Source organism: Mesoplodon bidens (genome assembly GCF_964165515.1).
Source record: "Mesoplodon bidens genome assembly, chromosome: 1".
Taxonomy (NCBI): domain Eukaryota; kingdom Metazoa; phylum Chordata; class Mammalia; order Artiodactyla; family Ziphiidae; genus Mesoplodon; species Mesoplodon bidens.
In genome coordinates, this window is record NC_138176.1 from 70,277,510 (window position 1) to 70,299,053 (window position 21,544).

At 45.2% G+C, this 21,544-nt stretch overlaps 1 protein-coding gene across 3 annotated transcripts in view; it reads right to left on the reverse strand.

Moving 5' to 3' along the window:
- Positions 1-21,544, reverse strand: part of EVC2 (EvC ciliary complex subunit 2) — a 144,157-nt gene that overhangs the window by 62,047 nt on the left and 60,566 nt on the right. For all 3 annotated transcript variants that reach the window (XM_081236924.1, XM_081236926.1, XM_081236925.1), the window contains 2 exons: positions 7,817-8,141; positions 994-1,233 (listed from right to left, as the gene is read on the reverse strand). In XM_081236924.1, coding sequence (XP_081093050.1) covers positions 994-1,233; positions 7,817-8,141 — 565 coding nt within the window. The remainder of the gene's footprint in view (positions 1-993; positions 1,234-7,816; positions 8,142-21,544) is intronic.

A 21,544-nucleotide genomic window follows, 5' to 3' on the forward strand; every position in this document is an offset into this window, starting at 1 on the left:
GTGAGCCACAGCTTATCATGAGGAGCGGGCAAAACGACAGCAAAATCTGTTAATCCCTAAGTGATGCTATGGGGTCTGAATACCTACCTAGGACTTTATTTACTCTCCTAAAGTTTTACTGGGAAAAACCAAGAGCAAGACGGAGAGGCTGGCTAGCTCTCTTCATGCCAAGATGCCCAGTGCCTTCTGACAGTGGTCCTCTCTTTCCAAAAGGCTCACGAGGGCTGCCTGGTCTCCTCCTGGGACAGCTCTGATCTGTTGCAGCTCTCACTCACGAGGCCTGTGCCACGACCAGAAATCTGGTGCATAACTGCACACCAGTGATGCACTGTGTGTACAGGCACAGGTAAAATGCCTCAGGCAGGCCTCATAAAAATAGTGACAGTCTCATAAACTATTTTCACAGTCATCTAGGAATTTATTGTCTGGGTTAATGACACTCACACTCAAGCTTACATGCAAAAACACCCACAAATTCACCCAAGAATATCAAGACAAAGATGATAAACCCTAGGCATACATCACCACACACATGTGCACACACGTACATATATGCACATATATATTTATATTCTTAACCACTATATATATTAAACATATATTGTGCCAAGCACTGGCCTTCCATGAATTAGATCATTAAATCTCCATCATGCCCCTTTTAGTGTGGGGACTCTATTACCCCCATTTTACAGGTGAGGCAACTGAGTCTCAGAGAAGTTAGGCAATTTGCTTAAATTCACAGAGCTGATGGGTAGTGGAACTGGAATGAAAGTCCAGGTGAGCCTGAGTCTAAGGCCTGTGCTTCAAGCTCCCATTTGCCCTGCTTACTGGAAACTCAGCCGCCACATCAAGAGGTCGAAGGAAGACAGCGATAGTTCACTGGAACCCAGCACAAAAGAAGAGACAGGACTTAGCTCAGAAAGAGGAGAAATTTACTGAAACAGTTCAGGAAAATGACTCCTCCCTCAGAGACAGCCTCATTTGAGGCATTACCTGTATTTTAGAGTAATCTTGCAGCAGCATTTTCGCTGCCTCTGGCTTCAGTTCCCCTTTGAAAATAGCACTTTTTATCTGGGTAAAAAAGATATTGTGCAGTTCATTCCTTTGGAAAATGGCCAGCTGCCTGTGGGCCTTGGCAAAGTCTTCCTCCTGCTGCAGAGCAAGGGACCTCCTCAGGTGCTCCTGTTCCAGGCCATGGAGGGTTCGCAGGAGGCTGCTGCATTCGATAGCGGACTGTGGAGAAGAAGGGGCATGTGGGAGGTGGCACACTGGTCAGGCATGCACAGGCACATGTGTGCAACATGAGAGCACACACGTGCAGGCATGTGCACATGTACATACATACACGCACACACATGCATGCACCAACACACATGCGAACAGTGCCTATAAATGCATCCAGCAATAATGCAATACAGGCACACGTGCATGCATGTGCACATGCACACACATGTACAGAGGACACATACATGCACCATCAACATACACACATGCACAGTGCCTATCAATGCACGCAGCAGTAATGCACATACATGCACACACATTCAGGTGCACCACATGCATGCACGTGCACAGACACATACACATACACTCAGCACACAGATATGCACCACCAACACACATGTGCACACATACACATGCACAGTGCATATAAATGCACACAGCAACAAACAATGCACATACATGCACAAAGATACAGGCACACACAGCAATACAAATACAGTGCACACATGTGCACATGCACACACAAGCATGTTTGTGCACACCCACATGGAACACACACATGTGTATACACACAGGCACACACACACACTGAATGCCAAATTTGCCATGAGGAAGCTGCTAAACTCTGGGAAATGCTGTTGTAACCTGTCCTCCCTGTTATCTTAACTTATTCCAGAACCATCTCAAAGAAAAAATTCATAAGGGTGGAAATTTTCAAATCAAACTGCCTGAAAATAGCCCGCAAAATGGAAACATCAATGGACTGTGCTGTTAGGCTCTCAAGCTTATTTCCATCATCTTTCATCCTTAACTTAGATGAAGAGAAAAATACCAGCAATCAGGCCCAAGCTGATAACATTTGTGTTAAAAGCGAGACAAAGAGAAGGTAGGAAGTGGCTCCTGGGATGCCTGCACTTTATGTGGTCCAGAGGGAGGGCAGCAGGGGGGAGACACGCCTTCACTAAGTTCCTGATGCATCTGCACTCCCATTACCTCAAAAGACTCATGCCGCAGGAGGGTGTGTTAGTCATTCCACGTGCAGAGGTGGAATTCTAAGAAGGCCCCAAGATTCCTGGCCCCCGGTGTAAGACATCACAGAAATCCCCTCCCTCTGCGTGTGGACATAAACTTTGAATAGGATGGGACTGTTACTCCAGTGGTCAGATTATTATGTGGCAAAGCTGAAGGGGTCTTCTCTTCTGGAGAGAAGTAGTTATTCACAGCTGACTTGATCTAAATTACAGAATGCAAGTCACCCACAATGAGGGTGTTGGGCCCCTGGCTCTGGGCATCACAGGGATGCTCTGCTACCAGGGGAGTAGCTGGTGCCCAGGTAGGTCTATTCATCCATCCAAGTGACCTTCTATTTTGACAGTATGGAATGTGACAAGCTCCAAACCTCAATTTATTTTAATTAATAGGAATGAAACAGGGGTGAGATCCATTTGACTACTCACAGCCAGGACAAAAAGCAAGCACACAGCACACGTGTGCGCACACACACATGCATACACACGTGCTTGAGTGCACGCATGTAAATCCTAAAACGTAATTATCTGTCCTTGCTTAGAATAGTATTTCTGCTGAAGAATAAGGCATGAGGAAATGATGTGTTTGTGTCATAGTGAAATGCTCCTTGAAATAACTTTTTTTTTTTTTTTTCTTTTTGCGGTATGCGGGCCTCTCACTGTTGTGGCCTCTCCCGTTGCGGAGCACAGGCTCCGGACGCGCAGGCCCAGAGGCCATGGCTCACGGGCCCAGCCGCTCCGCGGCATATGGGATCCTCCCAGACCGGGGCACGAACCCGTATCCCCTGCATCGGCAGGCGGACTCTCAACCACTGCGCCACCAGGGAGGCCCTGAAATAACTTTTGATGGGAGTTCCCCCCATTTCCATGTATACTGTCCTCCTAAGGGGGTCCAGAGACCCACAGAAATGTTTTCATCCCCTGTTCTAGTTCAATCCTTCTGTGGCACAGATGAGAAGACTAAACCCTAAAGCAGGCCTGCCAAGCAGGGGAGGTCATGTGAGGTAGCCTGGGAAGTACTGTACTAGGGGGCACTGGAGACTGGGTTAAAGTAGAGAGAGAGCAAGCCCTGCTTACGGGGTCAGCCACTGCTCAGCCCACCAAAGGGGGCTCTGTAGGACTATGCACCTGGTGTGGCCATATCTTCCCTTTTTTTTTTTTTTTTTTTTTGCGGTACGCGGGCCTCTTACCGTTGTGGCCTCTCCCGTCGCAGAGCACAGGCTCCGGACGCACAGGCTCAGCTGCCATGGCTCACGGGTCCAGCCGCTTCGCGGCATGTGGGATCTTCCCAGACCGGGGCACGAACCTGTGTCCCCTGCATCGGCAGGCGGACTCTCAACCACTGCGCCACCAGGGAAGCCCTATCTTCCCATTTTTTTAAGAGAAGCTGAAAGTCTGGATTTTCTATCCAAAATTTTATATTTTAAATATTGGCAACAAATATGCATTTTTAAAGGTACATTAAAATAATGGTCACTCACCCCCAACTCCCTATTGAACTTTCCGGTAAAATAGACTTCTCAGAGAAATGAGGCATGTTTATCCTTCGGCTTAAAATGCCTAAAAAAGCAACTTGCATGGAGAGATTGGGAGGCATGGATCAGGACAGGGCACTTCAATCCTGGCTTGAGAATCGCAGGCCTGTGCCAGGCTGTTGTGACAACTGCTATTCGCGTGGACTCTAGGCCATCAAAAATGTGAAATCGTGTCAGGAAATTATGACTGTACTAAATGACACTCCCTGTACTCAATTTAGCAAGCTGGGCAAATTGGGAAAATGTTTTATAGAAATAAAACCCCCAGAGATGGTTACAGTGTAAGAGTTCTTGCACTTAAGGCATCTTTTCCTTTAAGACACACTCAAAGGAGTTAGGAAGCCTCTGGCAGCTCAGGGCAGGATGAGCAGCTGCTGCCTCTTCTCCAAGTAGCTGAGAAGCACGTGGATCTGGAAGAGAGTCCCCCTACAAAGTACACACACTGAACGGCCAGTGGCTGCTTGCAGGAAGCTGGGCAAGTCACTTCCCCTCTGGGCTTCTGTTTCTACAACTTGAACTGGAAAGATTTCACATCCTGTTTTATGTCATGGACTTCTTTAAAGATTACACTAAATAATGAAACTGGAGAGAACAGGGCTGACAGTGCCAAGCATCGGTCTAAGTACTATACAAGTATTGACAGTCCTATATGACAGGCATCATTATTATCCCCAGTTTAAGGATGGGGAAACCGAGACCCAAGGAGCCTGAACAATGCACCTTCTGGAGGAACAAAGTGAGATCTAAACCTAAGCCACCTGCCTTCAGAGTCTATATTTGCCACTGCCCTTAAGAGCTTCTCCAAGCAGAAACGCTTTACAGACTGTACGGGATCATATAGATATTTAAATGTGAACAGATTTCATCGCTATAGTAATTACTGGAATTCCTAAACTTTACTCAAAAAAAACTGATAGTCCTCATTTAGCTTTTTTTTAAAAAAAACAAAACAAAAAACTAATTCTTGGAGGAATGATATGACCAAAATATTTTCACGCATTTTATTTAAAGATGACCACAATAAATGAATAGATGACAAAGTCATTCTAAGATGGAATGATTTGCACAGACTGGAAGGGAAATAGCTCTGTTAACTTTTGCAGCTTTATGCTATTTTTGGAAGTGGATTTGCTCAAATAAGGAGACTTGTCTCAGGACAGGTGGCCTGGGGGGTCCATACTGATGGTGCCGCCCACCCTGAGCCCTGCACAGAGTGAGCAGGAGGACACTGTGTGTCACCCCTTCTCCATGCCCCCAACAACCAGTGTAAATAATGAGCAAACACTTAAAACTGCACTGCCGCAGGCAGTCTTTGTAACAAAAGCATTGCAAAGGCAGAAGCCCACCAGGACTACGATGCACTGTTGCGTGAGGGTGGCCGTGAGGCTTGGTGGTCGGGGCGACCTGCCTGGGTGTGAGTCTTGGTCCACCCGCGTGTCCTCAGGCAGGTGACCTTCTCCCATCTGTTTCCTCACCTGTAAATGTGGGAGCCTATCAATTCCCACTTCACTGAGTGGGTGTGAATATTTGAAGAGAAGGTCCAGGTGATGTGCTCTGAAACATTCCTGACCTTCACTGAATGCTAAGTGTGAGAGCGTTTAATGACATCTGTGATGGTAAGTGGAAACAACCATGATAGAAAGTTCAATGAACCGCATAAACCTTACTCTGTAAAAAATATATATATATATGTAAAAATAAAGCAAAAGGTTTATGCTGAAATCCGAGGACAGGAGTGGGGTCTCCTTAGCATGGTGGTGTCTCCAGGCTCAGACACACAGCAGGAACTCAACAAACAGGCTGAACGAATGTTTGTCTACTGTTGACTGGTGGAATGCATTTCAATTTTTTTCTGGGTTTTTCCTTTTATGCTTTGGAGCTGGAGTTGGCAGACTTTCAGTAAAGGCCAGATAAATATTTTAGGCTTTGCAGGACACATCAGGGTTCTGTCACATATTCGTTTTTTGTTTTTACTTTTTACAATCCTTTAGAAATGTAAAAACCATTCTCAACTCAAGGGCCAGAAAAAACAGGCCGGGCAGGATTGGACTCATGGGTCCCAGTTTGCCAACCTCTGCTTTTGAGTACTTTCCAAGCCTCCCTCATTGAATGCGTATTATTTTTATCAGAAAAAAAATATATAACAAATTGAGGAAATAAGAGAGAGAGAGACAATGAGACTGTTTGGGGCTGAATCAGTGAACAGTGTGTTTAAACACATTTTTTTAAGTGCTGGACTCAAGGAAACACAGTGCTGACCTGTGCAATCATGGATGGAGATCAGAGAGCAGGGTCAGCCAGGGGAACAGTGGTGGGCTGAACGTTTCCCCCTCTCCAAAAAGATACAGCCACATCGTAATCCCAGAACCTATGAACATGACCTTATCCGGAATAAGGGTCTTTGCAGATAATAATACAGGATCATTTAGCTAGGTCCTAAATCAAAAGATGAGTGTCCTTAAAAGAGACAAAAGTGGAGGTGACAGGATCATGGGGCCATGTTAAGACCAAGGTCAAGATTGGAGGGATGCAGCCACAAGCCGAGGAACACTTGGAGCCACCAGAAGCTGGCAGAGGCAAGGAAGGATTCTCCCCAAGAGATTTCAGAGGGGCGATGCCTGGCTGACACCTTGATTTTGGACTTTTGGCCTCCAGAACTGTGAGAGAATAAATTTCTGTTGTTTTAAGCCACGAAGTCTGTGGTCATTTGTTACAGCAGCTACAGGAAATCCATACAGGAGCCAAACAGAAAACAAGCCACACCCTAAAATGCGATGTGTGTTGAGGCGAGGGGACCCCAGCTGCAGGGGAGTGGCTGGGGGTGAGACAGCGTGAATCGCACCTCTCTGCTTTAGTGCCCAGCCCGTAGTCTGACCACAGGTGACCATCTGAGGGCCAGGCGCTGTCACCCTGATAGCTCTCTACTCACTCCCAGAGGATTTCTGTGCACGGCTGCCAGTCTGCAGAATGGAAGTTAAGAGTTCAGAAGCTCGTTCCTAAGATGTTAGACCTCCCTAGGATGACACATTTTCAGAACAGGTTACGTGGGCTCAAGTCACCAGAGGGAACCAGCCATCTCTTCCACGGAGGAAGGCAGAAATCAGACTGGATTTGGTGCGCCTGGGAAAAAACTCTGGCATGATTCCTTTCAAGACAGAAACTGACACTCTCCTAGGAAAATGAGAGCTGATCTCCTATCAACAGAGTCCAGCCCTGGGAAGGCCGAGAGGTCAGAACTCCCAGAACCGGGCACTGTGCACGGGAGCCTACTGCAGCCCACACCCGGGGCTCCTTTCCTGCATTACTTCTTCCAGCCGCTCTGAGGGGGGTTGCCCTCGGCCTTGACTCACAGACTTACAGAGGCTAGTTAAGGCCTTCTGGAGCTGAGCTGGAGTGTACTAGAATGAGTCCAGGTTTGTCTGACTCGAGAGCCCATGCTGGAGAGAACTTAGCGCGGTGCAGTCCAGACGGACACACATGTGCACTGACATCACAACCCCACTAAGCTGTGCTCTCGTGGACATGCTTTTCTGTGAATGAAGCCATTCTACTCGTCCCATGACACCCCACAGCACTGTGAACGTACCTCTATTACAACATGGCTGAATGAATTCACATTTGTTATATGCGAGAATCCTTCATTAGACTGTGAACTTCTCAAATGCAAGAACCATGTCTCAGTGTTCTCTGTACCTTCACTGCCTAGACAGTAATGATCAGTAAATGCTTTCTAAATGAATTCTGGATGGATGGTTGGAAGTGTAGATGGACAGGTGGATAGAAGGGTGGTAGGCGGATGGATGGATGGGTTGGAGGTTGGATGAATGGATGCATGGATGGGTGGTGAGTGAATAAATGGATGGATGGATGAGTACATGGACAGATAGATGGAAGGGTGGTAGGTGGGGAGAATGGATGGATGGGTGGGTGGATGGATGAATGGGCAGGTAGACGTATGTATGTATGGATGGATGGATAAATGATGAAGGAGGGAGGCAAATGAAAGCCTTCCTTTCAAAGTTGCCTTACCCGCTCACTAACACGTTTCAGAACCTCTTCTGCTTCCTCCATTGCTGCCATCTCCCTCTGGTACTGGCTTTCTGTCTTCTTTCTTGTTTCCAGGTCACACTCAGCTGTCAAGGCCACCATCTTCCGATCATACTCGTCTTGAATTTCTTTCTCCAGCAACAGAAACTGCTTTTTGAAAACAGCACCCATCCTCCTCTCTACCTGAGGGGAGAGATGGCCACTGCTGGTCAGATTTTTCAGTAGAAGAGCAATGATATCTTTGCTGATTTGGGTTCGACAAGCTTCCAGATCTGAGTCTGCCCGATTCAGGGTTGCAATTTCCAGCCTGGGAAACACAAAGGTCAAGAGAATTCCATTACATAAAATCACAGCAGAAACCAAAGGTCCCTCAGAGCTCTGAGGTTTTAACTTATTTGTAAAGTAAGGTCTTTCTTTTTTTCCTTTTCCTTCTCTTCCTTTTCTCCCTCTCTTCTGCTCCATCCAGTTATTGAAGGACAGTGACTAAATTAGCAGAATATTATTTAGTAAATTTGCAGGGTACCATGTTGGAAACTACAAGGAATATAATTAATATAAGACATCGTCTTTGTCAACAAGCAACAAGTCAACAAAAACAAGAAGACCAGGAGAAAAATGGCTAAATATTTGGAGGATTTGAAATATTAGGTTCATTTTACTTTTTTCCAATTAAAAATTAATTTATAGATATGTCAAGTAAATGTAATGTAATACCCTGGATGGAATCCTGGAACAGAAAAAGGACATTAAGTAAAAACTAGGGAAATCTGAATGAGTATGGACTTTAGTTAATAATAATGTATCAGTATTGGGTCATTAATTTTAACAAATGTACCATAGTAATAGAAGATTTTAATATCAGGGGAAACTAGGTACAGGGTATGTAGGAACTCTCTGTACTATCTTCTCAGTTGTTCTGTAAATCTAAAACTGCTCTAAAAATGAAGTCTACTCAAGAAATATTTGTGAGATACTTCACAGGGTCACAGGTTCTAAAACTTGATTTTAATGTTGTAATGGTGGTTGTACAACTATATATACTTACACATATATATCAGACTGTACTCTTAATGTGGGTGAATTTTATGGTTTGTTGGTTATACCTTTATAAAACTAATACAAGATGCACAGGACAAAACTACGTCCATAATAGAAAAATCTGGAAAATAAACACAGAAAAAGACTTCATTCACTGTAGGTCTATCACCCAATCAAAACCAATGGAGGTATTTTGTTGTATTTGCTTCCAGTTTTTTTTTTTTTGTCTACACATATTTTTCCCATGGATGTATATTGTTTACATAGATGCAAGTATAGTTTTATCCTGTTTTCAATTAATGTTGTAACAGGCATCTTCCAGTTGTATTTAAAAACTGTAAAAGTTTCCTTTATGATGGTTGCAAAATACTTCATGATGTGGTATACAATGATTCAATTAACCATTCTTCTAGTGGTGCACATTTGGGTTACTTGCAAAATTCAAAGTCTAAGATAACCTGAAGTGAACATCTTTGTAAAGAGTTTTTGATATTCACAATGATTTTTTTCAGTATGATTTCTACAAAGGGAATCACTGGGTCAAATGCTAGCAATATTTTAAGCCTCTTAGGGCATCCTGCCAAACTGCTTTCCAAAAGTTCCCCAGCAATGCAGTAGTATCCTTATTTCACCCCTCCCTGTAAAATGTTTAAATATATTTAATAATTTGATAGGGGAAAATGGCATCTGACTGTAAAGATAAAAGGGTTTTAAGAAAATTTTATTATGGGGCTTCCCTGGTGGCGCAATGGTTAAGAATCCGCCTGCCAATGCAGGGAACACGGGTTCAAGCCCTGGTCCAGGAAGATCCCACATGCAGCGGAGCAACTAAGCCCATAGGCCACAACTACTTAGCCTGCACTCTAGAGCACGCGAGCCACAACTACTGAGCCCGTGTGTCACAACTACTGAAGCCCGTGGGCCTAGAGCCCGTGCTCCGCAACAAGAGAAGCCACTGCAATGAGAAGCCCGTGCACCACAATGAAGAGTAGCCCCCGCTCACCACAACTAGAGAAAGCCCGTGCGCAGCAACAAAGACCCAATGCAGCCAAAAATAAGTAACTAAAATAAATAAAAATTTTAAAAAATTATGAAAAGAAAAAAAAGAAAACTTTATTCTGGAAATTTTCAGGCACTTAAAGTAGGTAGAATAATCAGACTCCCAATGTAATCATTACTCAACTTGGAAAACTGTCAATATTTGCCAATCTTGTTTTAGTTACTCCCTTCAAAGTTTGCTTAGCATTTTAAAGCAAACCCCAGATTTTTCATTTTACCTTTAATTTCCTCAGTATGCATCGTTAACTGTCAACTATATATATATATATATATATATATATATATATACACACATGTGCCTATGTATGTCTATATATGTGTATATATGTGTTTATGTATATCAGTTTTGCCTAATCTTGATGTCATTATCATATCCAATATCATTTAACCATATTATATTTAAAGTGTTAACAATAATTCCAATAATTAATATTAGTCATTATTCAAACTACCTCAAGTGTCCCAAAATAATTTTTACAGTTGAAAGTTTAATTCAAGAACCAAACAAATTCCCACAATGTTGACTAAGTCCACTTTATTCTATATCATTCTGCCCTTCCATTTTCCCTTCCATGATTTGTTGGGGAAACCAGGTCATTCATCCTGCAGAATGTCCCACATTGTGGACTTGGCTGATTGCTTCCAAAGGGTGTCATTGTTCCTCTATCCCTTGTATTTCCACAAACTACTAGTTAGATCTAAGGTCTTGATTAGAGTCAGATTAAATTTGTTTTTTAAAAATGTACCATAAGTAGTACTGTGTGCTTCCTGTAGGATCATACAATGGGTAAATACTAAGATGGCTCACAGGTTCAAGTGGTGCCAGCATGATCCCTATATTATGAAATTCCCTATCTACCTTTCACCTAATGGTTTTAGTATACATTGTAATTGTTACCTAGATCCATGATATCACTAGGGGTTGAAAAATCACACTTTCTAATTCTATCATTTCTTCTGTATTTTTTTAAGCTGGAATTCTTCACAAAGAACTTTCTCTCCTCAATAATGCAGTTACTCTGACATAAAGCTTATAATTATGATAGATGTTTGATTCTTTGCTAGTTAAAGAGCTGGTGTCATAGCAACCTCCAATGGTGACAAATGAGTTGGGGTCTGTTTGTTCATTGGTTTATTTGCTTGTTTTGGTATGAGAGCAAAAGGTTAATAAAACTTTTTCCAACTTCCTGAGAACCTGAGCTTTGGCTTTTACCTGAAAACCTCAGAAGGGCAAGAACATCAAATGTCATAAAAAATGAAGCCTGATTGGTAAATTACATCTGGATGGGAGGACCTGTAAATGAACCATAAATCCTAACAGGGAAGCGGACACTGTGCTTTGAACTTCCCCGAGTGAGGTCATCCTTGGACCTGGGCATGTCCCTTGTGGAAATGCTGGAAGCCATGCCCGCGAGTTATTACAAAAGATGCTGGCAACTCTGGGGTATGAAGCGTTTAAGCCAGGAAGGCTCCCAGAGCTGCCTGATGCAGACTGAATCTCCTTGCACTAGAGCTGTGTGACTTGGGGAGAAAATACCTCCTGGACAGCTATAGGTTGCAGCGTGACCTGAGGCAAGGGCACCCACAGAAGACTGTCTAATGCTGCCCTCACAGTGGACACGTACACTGTGTTCCTGCCCTCAAGTTACATAGAAGGGGTCAAGTGTGGCCTATGGGAGTCTGAAGAGTGCAAATGTTGAGCTGAATCTAGGAAGACCCCATGCCTCTGCGTAGAATCACTATGAAATTGTATATATTTGGTGGGTTTCAATCGACTAGAGCCATTATTCTTTTTAATGCTCAAATTTTACCATCTTAGATCGAAATGTCTCCCGTGTCCTTTAGACCAAATTAATCTAGTTTTAAACAACAGCTCCTTCATTTCGTTCTTTCATTTCCTCAATGGGTACTTACTGAACATGGCATGTGTGGAGAGTGTTTGCAGGTTACAAAGCAAGGAAAAGCAAAGAGATGCCTCCAGGTGGTGTGTGCATGGTTAAATATCCAAGGAACCAAACAAACCATGTTCTACAGTCTCAGAAAAGAATTACTTCTCTACTGAGACAGACAAAATAGATTTCACACCTTTAATGAAGCTTTTTGTGGTAGACAAAATAATGCCCCCTGCAAAGATGTTCATGTCCTAATCCCCAGAGGCTGTGAATCTGTTAGGTGACATGGTAAAGGAGAAATAAGGTTGCAGATGGAACTAAGGCTGCTAATCAGCCCACCTTACACCAGAGATTGATAACAAGGTCTTTAAAAGCGGGGGTAGGGGGGTAGGAGTGATGGGATCATCAGCTTTGAAGATGGAGGAAGGGGTCACGAGCCTCGGAATGTAGGCAGCTTCAAGAGGCTGGAAAAGGCAACGAAATGGATTCTCCCCTACAGTTGACATCTTGATTTTTCCTAGCGAGGCCCATATTGGACTTTGATGTCCAGAACTGTAAGATAATACATTTCTGTTGTTTTAAGCCACCAAGTTTGTGGTCACTTGTTACAGCTGGATATGAAACTCATACACCTTATCTGACTCACTCCATCCATCCATCATTCATTCATTCATTTATTAACTTGTATAAGAAAATGGGTGGCTGCCTATTGGGTAAACTGCAAGTGCTTTACCAGGTACATGGGGATTGAAATGAACAGGAGGACATTTCCATAAGTTCTTTGCTGTTAAATCACTTCCTAGCTTAAGCGAGCTGGGTAAAGGACTCGGCTTCCCCATTGCACAATGGGGACCAACCTCATAGGTAGTTGTTCAGGGCTAAAAGAGATAAGATATAGAAAACACATGGTGCGGAGTCTGGCATTTTGTTGTTTCTAAATACAGTAGTTTCCTTATTCTTTTCTATTCTCTCTCCCAGGAAATTGGTGGCAGAAGAGAGTCAGTCCTCACAGCTCACCCTTCCCGATCCCCTGGGAACACAAGCTCACAGGCACTTTCTGTTTTAATAGTATTAACGTTAATCCCCATGGATAAACTCTCAGAAGTAACAATAAAACTGTCAGGGTGTTCCAAAGCCACAAAAGAAAGAAAAATGTCCCTTTAAACCAATTAAAATAGCATGCAATTAATGAAAGTATCATCTGTTAATGTCCCAACCAGCAACAGAAGAACAAAATGCATATTAAGAATGCATAGTTTGCATACAGGATCGGATCCACTGGTAAAATTCTCATCACCCCCTATGGTACTTTTAATTATTTAGACAACAATGAAATACACATATTTTCCCACTCCCCCCCTCCAAAAGTCCCTAATGCCTCCATGAAACAAAGACATTTTGAGTTGCACAGGCTGGACTGGGATTCTTCATCTTCTTTACTACTTCAACAAGTTGGCAAAGTTAGCAAGATTCAAATGCTTCTTTCCTAGAGAACATTTAATTTTTTCAGGTCACAAAAGTGTCAGCTTTTGTCACTGTACTTTAGAGAGGAATGTACTTAACACCGGCCATGTAGGGACCATAAATCATATTTATATCCAATCAATTTGAGGGCCTGGACAATAAGAATTCAGGGGAAAATACCTCCTGGATATCCTCACTGTCAAAACTGTAATGGCAGGTTAAATCAGAGTAAAACTAATTACTGTGTGTGAGTCAAACACTGGTTAAAGTTATGATAAACCCTAAATTTTTTAGTTTGGTATAAACTCAAATAGATTGTCAGATCCAGGGTCAACATCCTTGTCTTTGACTTTTTCCTCTTAAAGATCTCTTGGTTTAGAAGTCAGCTTGGGCCCTCCCTCTCCAAGCTTGAGGCAGACAGAGGCTCATTAACTCCTTCCATCCTGGCATTTCCACATCACTGCCCACTCCCCACCCCCTCGGTGGCCAGACCTGATGGGACAGCTCTGGAACAGGCGAAAATTATAAGGGAGAGTTCCTCTCTCCACTTGGCTGTTTCCCAAGAGATGGTGTTTCACTATGTCTGAAAACATCATGAACTCGGGAGTCACGCCAACTTAGCTTCCAATCTCAGCTCCCCCTCTCAGGCGCTGGGTGACTCAGGTGAGTTATCTGATGTCTCTGATCCTAGATCCCTAGTTGGTTAGTAAGAATATTATCACCCATGCCAAATGAAGGCCACTGAGATGCACATGAACTTACCTACAAAACAGAAACAGACTCACAGACATAGAGAACAGACCTGTGGTTGCCAAGGGCAAGGGGGTTGGGGGAAGGAAGGATTGGGAGTTTGGGATTAGCAGATGCAAATTATTATATATAGGATGGATAAACAACAAGGTCCTACTGTACAGCCCTGGGAACTATAGTCGATATCCTGTAATAAATCATAATGGAAAAGAATATGAAAAAGAATGTATTTATGTATAACTGAGTTGCTTTGCTGTACAGCAGAACTTAACATTGTAAATCAACTGTACTTCAATAAAATACATTCTTAAAAAAATGAAGGTCATTGAGAGGATTAATAGTGCCTTTTATGCACAGGCTTTGTTTTAATAGCTTGATGGATATCAAGCCATTTAATCCCCATGATGCTCTTATAAGGTCGGTGAAGAAACTGAGACACAGAAGAATTACCTTGTTGTAAGTCACAATGCTATTAGGTAGCAGAACTGGGATCTGAGGCCATGACACGTGGCTCCAGAGTCCTGGCTCTAAACTCTGCCCCACTGCCTCACACGGACACGCACAAAGCACTTAGCCGGTGCCCGGCACAAAACAGATGCTGAAAAATGTTACTTCACATTGTTGTTGCTGTGGTTATGGCCATCAGAGTCTTCCTTGGTGTCATTCTTTATGGCAAAGAAAAAAACATTTGAAGGGAACATAAACAGATGGATAGATGGATGGAGAAGTGGAGAGATGAACGTTACATAAATAGGTAGATTACATTTGAAATTCTTATCTGTATAGCTGGATCTTGCTCTACCTGGAGATTAGATGGCAGTGATGGGAAAGAAAATATAAGGTGGAACATGTAAAGATGGCTTTAGAAATGAGATCAACCTTGGACCTCAGCTAAGTCATCTTTCCAACCAGCGCCCAGGTGTCCTCATTCTTTCCTGCAGAAGTCCCCCAGCCACCACCCTGCACACGCATGGTGAGGGGTGCTAACTGCGTCTCCAGGTGGGCTTTCCATCATGGGAGAGCTCAGACAGTCAGAATGGTCTTCTTCATAATCCACTAGAAGCCACCTCCCTAAAATGTCTATTGTTGTTCCAGGTTCCACCATCTTCATGATGATTTCAGAGGTATCTGGCAATGGTGACCATGTGTACACTATTTCCAGTTGTGGGCAGATGACACGGGTTTACCAAGAGCAACAGGAGGCTGGCAAAGCCGGGGTCACTGAAAAGAATGGATTGAGGGTCCGGGATGGACGTGAGGTGAGTGCAGGTGGCCGGTGAAGGCATGGCAACGACCAGGAATTGGGTGGTGAAAGTGAGACGGAGAGAGGGGAGAGGTCTGGGAGAGAGAGGTGAGGGGCCCCAAGGAGAGGCCGTGTCGGGATGACGCCCACAGTTCACCAGGCTGTTTGCTTGCTCACGTGGAACCTTGAATGGGGACTCCTGGTTAAAGATGAGGAGGGCCTTTCAAGGACTACAAGCTGCTTACACTGAGATGGACGACTTACTGGTTTCCTGGAGCTGCTGTAACAGAGTCTCACAGACCAGGTGGCTCAGGACAACAGAAACGTCTTGTGTCACAGATCTGGAGGCCAGAAGTCTGGATCAAGAGGCAGGAAGCTATGCAGGGGGATTCAAACCCTCAGGAGCATCGTTCAGGCAGTGAGGGCTCGGAGTTGCAGATGAATGGTCCAGGGTAAGAGAGACAGAGGGCTGGAGGGTTTGCAGTTTTACATGGGGAACCTTGGGACTCGGCCCAGAACCAACTAGACGATGCACGGTTTGGGCACATGGGTCTCCAGGAGAAGCTCTCGAACTATTAGGCATCAGAATGACCAGAATGACTTCAAGTCATGTTAAGATGCAGATTCCCAGCACTACTCTCAGATTCTGATTCCAAAGAAATGGATTAAGGTGCTGTATTGGTTTTCTAGGACTGCCTTAACAAAGTACCACAAACCAGGTGGCTTCAAACAACAGAAATGTATTCTCTCCCACTTCTGGAGGCCAGAGTCTAAAGTCAAGGTGTCCACGGGGTTGGTTCCTTCTGAGGACCATGAAGGAGAATCTGTCCCATACCTCTCTCCCAGCTTCTGGTGTTGCCAGCAGTCTTTGGCATTCCTTGGCTTGTAGAGGCATCACTAGTCTTTACCTCTGTCTTCACATGATGTTCTCCCTTTCTGTTTCTGTGTCCAAATTTCCCTCTTATGAGGACACCAGTCATAATGGCATCTTAACTTAATTGTATCTGTAAAGATTCTATTTCCAAATAAAGTCATATTCACTGGTGCTGGGATTTAGGACTTCAATATATCTTTTTGCAAGGACACAATTCAAGCTCTAACAGCAGCCTCCCAAGGATGGAAGCCCCTCACTGTCAATGAGATATCCAAGTAAAAATGGGTTGACCATCTGTTGGGTGTACTAGAGACAATGGAATGGAGCAGGACCCCATGGTCCTTGCCCTCCATGTCCTCCACCTGACTCTTATCTATAGAAAAACTTTAGCCAAAGAATAAAATTAATCAGAGAGGGCTTCCCTGGTGGCGCAGTGGTTGAGAGTCCGCCTGCCGATGCAGGGAACGTGCGTTTGTGCCCCGGTCCGGGAAGATCCCACATGCCGTGGAGTGGCTGGGCCTGTGAGCCATGGTCGCTGAGCCTGCACATCCGGAGCCTGTGCTCCGAAACGGGAGAGGCCACAACAGTGAGAGGCCTGCATACCGCAAAATAATAATAATAATAATAATAATAATCAGAGAGTGAGAAAATGCAGAAGCAAAGGAAAACAGTCAAACATGACCAAATAAAAACAGTTCAGTCATTAAGCAAAGTCAAGGACTTTTAGTTCTTCTTCAAGGGCTATAGATAATATTCTGAGCCATGGCCATATCCTGTGAGCTGTTCTGTAGATACTGAAACCCCTGCCAGGTGGAAGAAGTTAACTACATGATGATCAGACTGTAGCCATGACATAAGCTGCCACAATTCTGAGAACTAGCCTCAAAGAAATGGGAACAAACTGACCCGGAAACTGAAGATTAACTGTACTTAAAACAATCAAGATGATGCTGATCAGACCACTGCATGACCAATTTCCAGATGACTGTCAGAGCTGACTGTGCCGTTTCTGCATATTGTCCCCTCCCTCCACCTATACACCCCTGAAAATTCCCTTCAAAAGCTCCTGTCCACTGTTTGTCAGGGGAGAGTTGGCCTTTGGACACGAGTCTGCCTTCTCCCCCAGTTGCTGGCCTCCAAAATAAACGAAACTTTCCTTTCCACCCACCTTGCCTCTAGAGTATTGGCTTCCAAGCAGCGAGTAGCTGACCTAACTTTTGGTAACAAGAATACTTTTTCCCTGGCCAAGAATTTAGACCAGATGACCTCTAAGATCCTTTGCAGCATCAAAACTCTAACCTTCTATTCTCCCAGGAAAGTAGAAATCACTTTATACTTGATGTTAGCTAACAGATGATCAGCAATTTGTGAAAATCGTTTTCACCTCACATCTGTCCTTTCACTAGTTTGTAAGGGTGTACTCTTACATAACCAAGAAAGCTTATTTTCCCACTCATTGACGCATACATATAAAATGTGCCCTTTGTTGCTCATTTAACCTTCACCACATCCCAACATTTCATGACAACCACCTCCAAGGTGTGCCATCCTGGCAGCCTCGAGGGAATGTCCAGCCCCTCATGAGCTCAACCACCACTGTTTCAGGAGGTGAATGAATTTCTGGGCTTTTTATTGTCGCACTTGCACAGAGTTAACGATTTTTCACTTTACGTGCACTGGACACAATCACAGTATTAATCCTATTCTTGTTCACTCATTCACCAACATTTACTGAGCACTTGGGGTGACTTTTCCACTTCTCGGGACTGGTTCTGATTACAGGGCAGACACGTGCTAAGGACAAGGAGATAAAACTTCACGGTGCCCAGCACGGTGTGGAATCATATATTTTTCCATGTGGTTCTCTGCTGATTGCCTGTCTCCCTCACTAGACTATAAGCCCCCAGGGCCAGGACCCTGCCTGTTGAGCTCACCCTTGCATTTCCAGCCCCTTGTCACCTACTGTAGACTGAACGACTGCCTGGCATGTGTGGGCAGCAGGATAAGGAGTCAGGAGTCACCGAGGAAATGCTGTCCATTTTTGCAAAATCCATGAAACTGAGCCATAGAAAGAAACCGTGGGGTTCAGTGGGCAGAATAGAGCCAAGAGCTAAAATGACTGGAAACAGGTGAATCACTTACTATGAGCCAGGCATCCCCACACTCAGGTCTGGGTGTGTGGGAGCTCATTAAACCTTCACCATCCCCGTGTTCAGATGAGGACACTGATGCACAGGAAGGTTACGGGTTGTGGTCAAGGCCATTAAATGATTAAATGGCGGAGCCAAGAGTGGGGAAGAACCTTGCAACTCAAGCAGCCCTGTGCTAAGCCCAGGCGACCTCCTCTGCCAACCAGACAAAAAGACACAACTACACCTTCAACGTATGAAGAGTTGTCCAACCTCACACATTATAAGAAAAGTGAAAAATTAGAGCTCCAGGGAGGTGCCATGGTTTCCTATCAGACCGACACAGGTAGAAAGATCAGCTGCCCCTATGACTAGGATGTGGGAAAGAGAGGATCTCAAACACTGGGGGTGGCAAACTGGTCTGGCCTCTATGGTGGGTAACACCTGTTTTTAAAAATACACACTAATGCAGCAACTTGACTTTGAAGAATTCATGCTACAGATGACCTTGCACACGTGCATAAAGACGTCTGTGCCGGACAGGCACCGCAGCACTGTGGGAGGGTGTGGTTAAGATGGTAGGCTCTGGGGGCTTCCCTGGTGGCGCAGTGGTTGAGAGTCCACCTGCCGATGCAGGGGACACGGGTTTGTGCCCCGGTCCGGGAAGATCCCACATGTCACAGAGCGGCTGGGCCCGTGAGCCATGGCCGCTGAGCCTGCGCGTCCAGAACCTGGGCTCCGCAATGGGAGAGGCCACAGCAGTGAGAGGCCCGCGTACCGCAAAAAAAAAAAGATGGTAGCCTCTGGACGCATGTCCTGACCACACCTCCTACTTGCCTTGTGACCTCTGGAAAGTGACTTAAACTCTCTGGGCTTTAGTTTCCTCATCTGTAAACAGTACTTAGCTCAGAGGCTGCTCTGAAGGGTAAATATGTTAATGTCAATGTCAATAAAACAACCAGATCAGTGTCTCATTCATATTCTCCAAAAATTCAGTTATGATTACTGTTATTGGAATATTATGCAGCCACTTAAAAGAGCAAGGTCACTGTGTAGGTATAGATCTCCAAGACTGCTGCAAAGTGGGAGAAAAGGGAGCAAAACAGTGGGTAAAGTATGTGATTATTTTGCATTTTAATAAAGGAGTATATGTGTAAATATACATATAGTCATAGATGATCTCCAAAGGGTACATGACATGGGTAATAGACTGCCTTTGCCTCTGGGGATGACAACCAGAGTGCAGGTGATGAGAAGACAATTTGGTTTTTACAGTATGGCCTCTTCTGTCATTCTAGTTCTTGGCCATGTTCATTAGTTACTATTCAAAAAATTGAGTAAAGAAACAGAAAAAAAGCAAACATGGATGTTATCAGAGTCAGGGACTACGTGTCCCTGCAGGACAGAATGAATTTCTGGGTCGCTTCTGACAACCTCTCTTCTGGCCACTCTCTGTGACCGGTGCCAGACCAATGTGGATAGTGATGCCAAGATGGTGGCCCAGGACAGGGCCTCAGAAGTTGGCTAGAAGCACCACCACACCCAAAGCACCCAGCCCTACCTGCCAGCACACACAAACTTCCACGAACTAGTGTCCATCACTGCAGTTGACTGATGGCCTGTGCTGGGGAGGGGCCATGTGCCTTTTCCCCCTGCTTACGGCCCTTCCACGTGGAGAAGATCTGGGAGCGGAAGTGATGGAGGACCGAAGCAGGAATCCCCTGCAGTCAGTTTTAGGGAGAGGCCTGCAGTGGGGCTGGCTATGCTTCCAGATAAAAGCCACATCCTCCAGCCTAGCTTTTCTAAGTAATAAAAGTGATGGGGCTTCCCTGGTGGCGCAGTGGTTGACAGTCCGCCTGCCGATGCAGGGGACGCAGGTTCGTGCCCCGGTCTGGGAAGATCCCACATGTCGCGGAGCGGCTGGGCCTGTGAGCCATGGCCGCTGAGCCTGCGTGTCCGGAGCCTGTGCTCCGCAACGGGAGAGGCCACAGCAGTGAGAGGCCCACGTACCACCAAAAAAAAAAAAAAAGTGATGGGTGATTTTTCTGGCTGGACTGGACAACATGCCTGATGTATGTCTTATCTCCCAATTGTCTCAGAACTCAAGGTGGTGGGAGATGGGAGCTGTTTACTGACCCTTCAGACACGCCCAACTGTTGAGATGATTCCTGTTATGTCTAAGAAACTCCTAAGAGGATGCATGAACCTCGTGATTTGGAAGGGGTGTTGTGAGGAAGGTGAGATGCTGAGTCAGAGAGCACACCCGTCACAGCCTGCAGTTGTTAAATGGACCATTTGTAACTCCTTGGCACACAGCAGAGGGGCTGCAGTGGGGGTGAGGGTGCTAGTCGATGATCATCCCAGCCTGCACCGTCTCACTGCGCTGCATTTAGTCATCTGGGTTGATTCTCCCCGTAGATGGCTGCATGGTGGGTCTTCGTTTGGTTTGGCTTCCTCTCCAGCACCTCACCCAGCTCTGCGCCAAGCACTCAGCGGGAGCTCGGTAAACACTTGCCGAAAGAAGGTGTCTGTGGGACACAGAACTTCTCCGACAAACACCTGGCTGCGAAGACGAGTGAGGGTCACCATGGAAACCAGACTGGCACTGCTGCTGCTCTGCTCAGCAGCAGTCTCATTATGTCCCCATGAAAATCCCCCTCTGGCTGGTCGGGCACTGCTGGGACCCAGGGGCAAGGCACAGGTGTGAGGACAGGGCTGCTTTCTGCCTCAGCCGGCCTGTGTAACAAGATGCTTGACCATTTGATGCTCTAGGTGAATTTGGTCCTTCCAGAAGTCCAGGAACGGCCCAGGCTTGGGTTATTTTCTTAAGAGCCCATTCACTTCCTGACAATGTCTCAATGACCCTTCAACATCCGGTGTGAATTTCACCCACTCATTCATTCACAAGACGATGGCTGACGCTTACCTAGTACCACCAGACTGGTTCCCTCCGAGGGCTCAGGGTCTAATGTGGAAACAGACACACAATGTGGGCATCACAAAACCATGTGGTGAGGGCCCGACGGGGGCCCAGGGGTGGGAGCACGGGTGACTCTTGTTTGTGTCCCCACCATGTGGCACGGATTCTGATACATACTAGATGCTTAATCAATACACGAAGAAAACAAAAATGAAGGAAGCAAAAGGAAAGAAGGAAGGGAGGGGGGAAGGAGAGGAAGGGAGCGGGGAGGGGAGGAGAGGGAAGGGAAAGAGGTATCCTCAAAGTCATTTAGAATTTGGGAAGAAAAGAGGAGGGAGTTA